Here is a 6,571-nt window from a genome sequence, read left to right on the forward strand (position 1 = left end):
CGATCTACCAGAACAGAAGATGCCCATACTACTTGCTGTACATACAGAGTACTCCGTCCAGCCGTAATTGAGAATCTTAATATCCAAGCATCAAAACTGGGATCCTGCAGTCTATCTAGGTCATAGCTCCTATAAAACTCCTCCAGATCGTTGTCGTGGCACCTTTGCTCATACTACGTTCCCCCCAGCCCTTCGGAAGTCGTTGGTCCAAGCTTCAACGCCGACATCGAACTTGCAGATTTCCCGGTCAACATCCAGAACGCCTTGAACCAGCCATACCCCAGCTCTATCACATCTCACCGTCGTCTTTTTTTTCGAATCTAATTTTCGTGAGTACTTATTTCCTTTTTCCCTGGAATCTAGACATCTCATCTAACCGCTCAACAGACTTAGTTAATTTTTTTTTCGCGCATCGATCCGTCACCATGTCTTTCCTCTTCGGCGGTCCCCCCAAGATGACTTCGGAGCAGAAGATCGCTGCTGCCGAGACGGAAGTTGAGATGGTCTCCGACATGTTCAACCGGTGAGAAGCTGTCCTGTTGGACTTTAGGCGTTGTTGATCTGGGATTCCACTGTCTTGCTAACAGTTGCCCGTCATCGCCTTCTAGCCTGACCGAGTCGTGCACCAAGAAATGTATCCCTACCGATTACCGCGAGGGCGACCTGAACAAGGGCGAGTCAGTCTGCCTCGACCGCTGTGTTTCCAAGTTCTTCGAGGTCAACATGAAGGTCAGCGAGAAGATGCAGGGCGAGGCGACGGCCAGCAAGCAGAGCGGAATGGGATTCGGCATGTAAAAAACCCTCTCTGATCATGACGCAAATGATGCAATGCTGGTTTGGGGTTTTTTTTTTCAATATCTCCAATATCAGTATTGCTGGAGGATCAGTTACAGAGTATGAGATTTAAGTTGCCATTGACTGGCGCATAATTTATGCTCTAGATGACCGTGGACAATCCAGCACGGGATATAGAGGAAAAACCGGTTCTTTTTTTTTCCTTCTGGATTATCATTATGTACACTAGTATGGGATGTATAGAAAGAAATATTTACAAATCTATCTCTCCGTCAGATCTCATGCATCAGAACAAATCTGCACGCATGCCATTATAATTTATTGTCGTTGCGTCGTGAGTCCGGCTATGCCTCCCAACCAGGAGAACCATGAAGTGTTCTTGGTCTTCTCCTCGCCCTGGACTAGTCTCTTGGTCCTCCCCTCCACTATCGTGATATGGTTCTCGAAATCTTTCAGTCCGGCCTCCACATCCTCAACCCTCGACTCGAGAATCTCCAGCTCATAGTCAAGCTTGGCGCCCAGAAGTTCCACCCGTTTGACGCTCTCGGTGAGATAGGAGCCTTCCTTGGACAAAAGATCACTGGACTGTGCTCGGGTCGCCTGGTACTCTGCAAGGCGCTCAAGATACATGGAATGAATGTCTTCATGGCGCTCGTGCAATAGCTGATTAATGCTATCGACTGAATCGACCTGCCGCTCCACCCAGGGCACAGTGACCCGGTTGAGCTCCACAATCTTCGAACTGAACAAACGGGCATCGGACGCCATCAGGTCTTCTTGGAGTATTGCCTCTTCCAGACTCAGATCGAGGTTATCGCCATCAGGCTTGCCGTCTGCAATGTCGTCCCACCCGAGGATGACATCTTCGACCGTACTGAACGATAGTTGGCGAGGCCAGTAATTCTCACGTTTTGCCCGTTCGCTTTTGGAAGAAAGCTCTTCATAGCTCTGGGACTTGCGAAGAGACAACGCCGCTTGTCCAGGAAGGGGTAATTGATCGCTTGATCTCTCCGTGGACCGCGACCTCCAAGGCTCGAGATCGCTGACCTCACCATCTGAATGCAGCAGAGATTGATCTATTACCTCATGCGAAGATTCCCAACCCGAGGCCGGGTCCGCATTGTTGATTGTAATCTCAGGTGGCTTGGATTCAAAGGGGGAGGATGGTGAAGAGATCAAGTCTTCAGGGCCTTCCTCTTCGTTGGGATTATGTTTCTCACTATCCGCGAGGCTTCCACGGTGTTTCAGAACGGTGAGATCCGTATCTGTCCTTAGTGAAGTCGCTCCAGCATTTGTGCTTCCAGAAGGGGCGAAGGAAGGGTCGGCGGAAAGTTCAGCCTCCTCCTTTGCACTCTTGTGGTGAGAGCGAAGACCCGGCAATCCCACGGCATCCTTGAACTTGCCAAAGCCAATTCTTGCATCGGAAACCTTCTCACTGACACCCTTTAGGACCATTTTGCTTAGGTTCTGATCTTTGTCATCCATGGTATAGGAGGAACCGGGCCTCAAAGGACGCTGTATCCCTTGCGGTGGCCGTTCAGCGGAAAGAAAGTCGTGTGAATTTCGTCTCCGACTGGTCCAGACGTAGCCTCCTTGCTCGTCTTTGACGAAAACCATATCAGATGACCCTGGCACGTTGGTAAAACTGTCACCAAGGGCACTCTTTCGCGGTTTCCCAAGCCATAGCCATTTAGCCCTTTCCCCATGCACGAGGTGTGAAAACCTTTCTATATCTAGAGTTTCGATATCGGCTATGCCGGCCTTTTCCCGGGCTCCTACCATACCCATCACCATCTCACCCCCTTTGCCGCTAAGCTCTGCCATGGTCGATTTGACAGCACCGGTCCAACCCTCTGAATTGGCGTATTTGGCCGTTGCCCGATGCAGCTTGTCCAAGGTCTGTCGATCCAGCCGTCTGGTCCGTTCCAGTTTCTGTGATTTCTGGAAGCTCCCAATGCCACGCTTCATGCCGGAGACATCAAATGCATCTTTCGGAACCGGGGCACCGTAGGCATGCAGCCGGTTCCGAGCGCCAAGCAGGGTCCCAAGCAAAGCCGCAACGGTCGTTGGCCCTAAAACCCCATCACTCGGCTCGATATTATAAATATCGATTCCGATATCTGCCCACCAATCCCCGATGGCGGTTTCCGTCACATCACACAGTAAGCCATCGACATACTCGGCCGCCAGCTTGTCGAAGATGACCAAGGCGATCTGGCACTGCTTGACCAGTTCGACAACAGCAGAATAGAGGTGCACTTTCTCGCTGGTCCGATAGAGCAAGTGAAACTTGGCCTCCGTCGCTGGGGAGGGGTACTGGAGCTTCAACCCCGCTCTACCGGAGCAGCCTAGCCTCTTCAGATTCTCGTTGACAATAAAATCATCTCGATGCTTCCTGATATCCCCAGCCGGCACTAGAACGACGGCGAGCGTGGACGGGAAAACGCTCAGATCCGTAACCATCAAATTCCCCAGCGGTGTCTCCTTCATTCGAGCATGGTACTGTGTCATGGCGTTAAAATAAAGCTTCAGGCGAGGCGACCATGCTGTCTCATCCGTCGGCACACTCAGAACGCCAACGAACACTGTGTGTGAAGCGTCCCCCGTGTAGGTTGTGATCACGAACGTCGGATGGATCCGCGAGTACGCCCATTGCTCGACGAGGTATATCTCGTACCCCTGCAGCGATAGTCTTCGATGAAGCAGGATCGTCGAAGGATCCTCTTCCAGGTACCGAAGCGCAACGGGGTCGGTGAAGACCAGCTTCTGGTGGCTGGGTCGAGGGGAGTGCTTGTCGGGTCCGTTCGAAGGTGAGATCGGACCATCTCTCGACGCGGTAGACGATCGGGTCGCTTCGTGGTCGGTCGCCGTCGAGGACGCCGGCGGGAGGGTCATGGCAGCTGGCATGACGTACGTACGGGCAAAGGACGAACGATTGGCGAGCGAGTCAGTTTGAGGCGAACAAAGTTCACTCGCGGTTCACGGTCCCACCGGAGCAGTGCGTCGTGCACGCTCGCGTCATTGCAGGATTCGCAAGACCTTGTTCCATGCAGAAAGAAACATGGACGAGGGAGGAACCACTTTATCTTCTTGGTTGGGTTTGGTTGAGTGAATGGCTGTCCCAGGATAGCTTAGTGCCCACGTGACGCAAAGCTGCCGGCCTTAACTATAGAAAATTGCTCTGATTGGAGGAGGTACACAGGTACTTCCTCTAGTAACACAACTGCTAAGGAACCAAGGTACCTTACTACCTAGTACTCTACAAGTGATGTACGTCTGTCTAGTGAACTAATTGCCTGAAATATTCTGGCTAGTATTGCATCACTATAACTGCATGGCTGAAGAGTTCAAAGATATCACCATAGAAGAATGCCCGCAATTCCTCGTTAGGGTCTCTATTTTCAAAGTCTTGGTCGTTTGGGCTCTGGTTCATCGTCAGGGATGTAATCTCCCATCTCAGTCTCTTCGGTACCTCCTCTGACCGGGAGCGGTATCGAGAAGTCCACTTCGGATTCCGAGTCATCGTTCGTCTCCTCTGCGGAACTGACGTTGGTACTCAAGTCTGTAGCAAGGCCGGTATTGACGAGCTTGCTGATCTTGCGCACCTCGGCGAAGGGTAAGCTCGGCTTGGTCTCCCGGGGAGGCCGCCCGACATCCTGTGGGATCTTCGCGTCGCGGACGTCTGCGTTTGTGGCAGTACCATCGATAACTTTCAGTGTCGCGCGCCACATCTTGACGTCTCGCGCATCGCTGTAATGACTGACGTCTTCTCCATTCAGAGTATGAAGCGCAAGTGTTTCGGCGCGGTAGTCGCCCCAGAACCAGTGTTTCCCTTCGGGGATCCGGGCGTCTGCTTGTCTTGAGAACTCCCGCATGCTTACCACGCCATGTAGGTCCATTTCGGACGAAAGGGTGCCGAACAAGAGGTTCATGGCATCAGGCTCGTAGCACCGACCGATGATCATGTCTTGCGACACTTCCACGCTTTTCTCGGGAGAATGGGTGCGATACCATGCGCCGTATCCTCCCATACCCACGTACTGGAAAGCATTCACAATCTCGTCGTGAGTCAAAGGAGTGAGTGGTGACGCTTGATTATCTGCTCGTTTGGGAAACCTCGTGTAGACCTTCCCCTGGAAGCGAACGCTGTATTGCTCCGCGAGTTGTTCCGCCTTGGTAACATCCCCGGCACAGTTTCTCAGCACCAGTCGGATGCTATCTATGACCATAACATCAACAGCATCGTTTAGTACCTCGCTATCCACGTCATACCCTCGTGGCTTGAGCCGCACAGCATCCCCGACAACCAACAGCTCCGCGCCCAGAAAGATGCCTCGACAGTATATCGACCCGTTGGGCCAGGTGCCTTTGAAGCGATATTTGTCTAATAAGCTGAAGGAAGACATGACAACCATGGCATGCCGGATGGATGGGTGGGCATGTTCTATATCTTCGCAGAACAGCTCCAATGAATTGAAAGGCTTGATGCATTTGAGTGGAATGTATTTATAATGCAAAGAGTAGCTTTTATCGGTGCTGTTCGGGTCTGGAAAGGTCTCCACGCGAAACCCAGAGTAGTTAAGGTCCCAAGCCTTCTCTGTAGTGTGTTGGAGGTCATGGATTACAATGGCTTCCTCCGGAGTCTGAGTGATGACGCCGGCACACCACTCAGGGTCGCCTAGCCACTTCTTCTCGTCACGCGAGAAGATCTGAATCCGGCTTTTGGCGAAGTTCCATCTTAGTTCACCGTCCAGGCTCGGAATCCATAGTACCAACTCGCCCGCTCGAGGAACATAGGACGGCTGCAGGGTAAGTTTCTCAAGATACTCTCCAAGGGGCGTACGTTCTGCTCGCCAGTCCATACTACCTGGCTCTTCAATCGGTTCATCTAGGGTACCACGCTCTTTGAGCTTTTTGATTGCCAATCTAAAGACATCCGGTGTCCCTTCGACATCAGCGATTGGGCGGACCCATGGCCTGCCGGGCCCTCGTCGTACAACAGTAGTATTATTAGCAGCAGCAGCAGCAGCGGCGGCGGCAACACCGGTTTTTGTCGTGGAAGTGGTGGAAGTCTCTGTTTTGATAACAGTCAGCGAGGCGCACGGAAATCCAGGATGTACGAACTTTTCTGGCTAGGAGCCTTGTACTGCTTGTGCTTGTCCATCTTGGTACATAGTACGCATTTACATTGAGAAGTCCCACCAGTCATTAGGTAGTAGAAGTGCGGGAAAAATTTTACACAAGAATCGAAATAGTAGCCACTTGGATGACCATAGAGGAACCTATCACGCTTTTGAAGAGCAATCAGAGTCAGCAAAGCAATCCCCTCTCAACTCCAGCCTGTATGCATCCGCGAAAGAACATACAATTTCCGGATTGGCCCTACGTGGCCTGTCAATCATTACATAGCCATCTGGAAGCTGATCAACTGTGTACTCCACTCCTGAATGGGCATGATTAGTAGGAATCTTGATAGAATGGTAGCATTCAAGAACTAAAGACTGCAGTCAAAGGATAATGGTGTAGAAATCTCGAAAAAAAAAAAAAAAAAAAAAAAAGGTGGTAGGTTCAACATACCCTCCTCAAAAGCACCAATCTTCTGCAGCCACAGCCTTGCCAATTTCTCGCGAAAGCGAGTGTCATCAGCGGCTTCCTCCCAGTCAAAATGCTTTGGCCATATCTTCTTGTCCCCATCGCTGAAGGCGCGATCAATCGGAATGGTGATCAAGCCATTCTTTTCTGGGTCCTCCGAGTCGGACATGTTGACAGGGGGGGG

The 6,571-nt window shown here is 51.5% G+C and overlaps 3 protein-coding genes across 3 annotated transcripts; 1 reads left to right on the plus strand and 2 right to left on the minus strand.

Annotated features, from left to right (window-relative positions):
* Positions 1–60: 60 nt before the first annotated feature.
* On the plus strand, positions 61–844 carry ASPZODRAFT_114911 (hypothetical protein). Its single transcript, XM_022721094.1, has 3 exons — positions 61–329; positions 388–523; positions 609–844. Exons 2-3 carry the CDS (start codon positions 426–428, stop codon positions 793–795), a joined length of 285 nt encoding a protein of 94 aa, XP_022582304.1. The 5' UTR covers positions 61–329; positions 388–425; the 3' UTR covers positions 796–844.
* ASPZODRAFT_131369 (hypothetical protein) lies at positions 759–3,867 on the minus strand. The gene has a single exon (XM_022722741.1). The coding sequence runs from the start codon at positions 3,700–3,702 to the stop codon at positions 1,114–1,116; it is 2,589 nt and encodes an 862-aa protein (XP_022582305.1). The 5' UTR covers positions 3,703–3,867; the 3' UTR covers positions 759–1,113.
* A 219-nt stretch (positions 3,868–4,086) lies between these two features.
* Positions 4,087–6,571, minus strand: ASPZODRAFT_131370 (hypothetical protein). The gene is made up of 4 exons (XM_022722742.1): positions 6,373–6,571; positions 6,162–6,238; positions 5,920–6,085; positions 4,087–5,869 (listed from the first exon to the last, which is right to left on the minus strand). Exons 1-4 carry the CDS (start codon positions 6,554–6,556, stop codon positions 4,197–4,199), a joined length of 2,100 nt encoding a protein of 699 aa, XP_022582306.1. The 5' UTR covers positions 6,557–6,571; the 3' UTR covers positions 4,087–4,196.

Source organism: Penicilliopsis zonata, assembly GCF_001890105.1.
Source record: "Penicilliopsis zonata CBS 506.65 unplaced genomic scaffold ASPZOscaffold_5, whole genome shotgun sequence".
In the NCBI taxonomy this organism is placed as follows: domain Eukaryota; kingdom Fungi; phylum Ascomycota; class Eurotiomycetes; order Eurotiales; family Aspergillaceae; genus Penicilliopsis; species Penicilliopsis zonata.

Bases quoted from the DNA above. Each gene is read 5' to 3' on its own strand.
- ASPZODRAFT_131369 (XM_022722741.1), bottom strand. From the start codon at position 3,702: ATGCCAGCTGCCATGACCCTCCCGCCGGCGTCCTCGACGGCGACCGAC.
- ASPZODRAFT_114911 (XM_022721094.1), top strand. From the start codon at position 426: ATGTCTTTCCTCTTCGGCGGTCCCCCCAAGATGACTTCGGAGCAGAAG. The intron at 524-608 runs GTGAGAAGCTGT...ATCGCCTTCTAG, and splicing joins GTCTCCGACATGTTCAACCG to CCTGACCGAGTCGTGCACCA.
- ASPZODRAFT_131370 (XM_022722742.1), bottom strand. From the start codon at position 6,556: ATGTCCGACTCGGAGGACCCAGAAAAGAATGGCTTGATCACCATTCCG. The intron at 6,239-6,372 runs GTATGTTGAACC...ATGCCCATTCAG, and splicing joins GATTGGTGCTTTTGAGGAGG to GAGTGGAGTACACAGTTGAT. The intron at 5,870-5,919 runs GTTCGTACATCC...TTATCAAAACAG, and splicing joins CAAGGCTCCTAGCCAGAAAA to AGACTTCCACCACTTCCACG.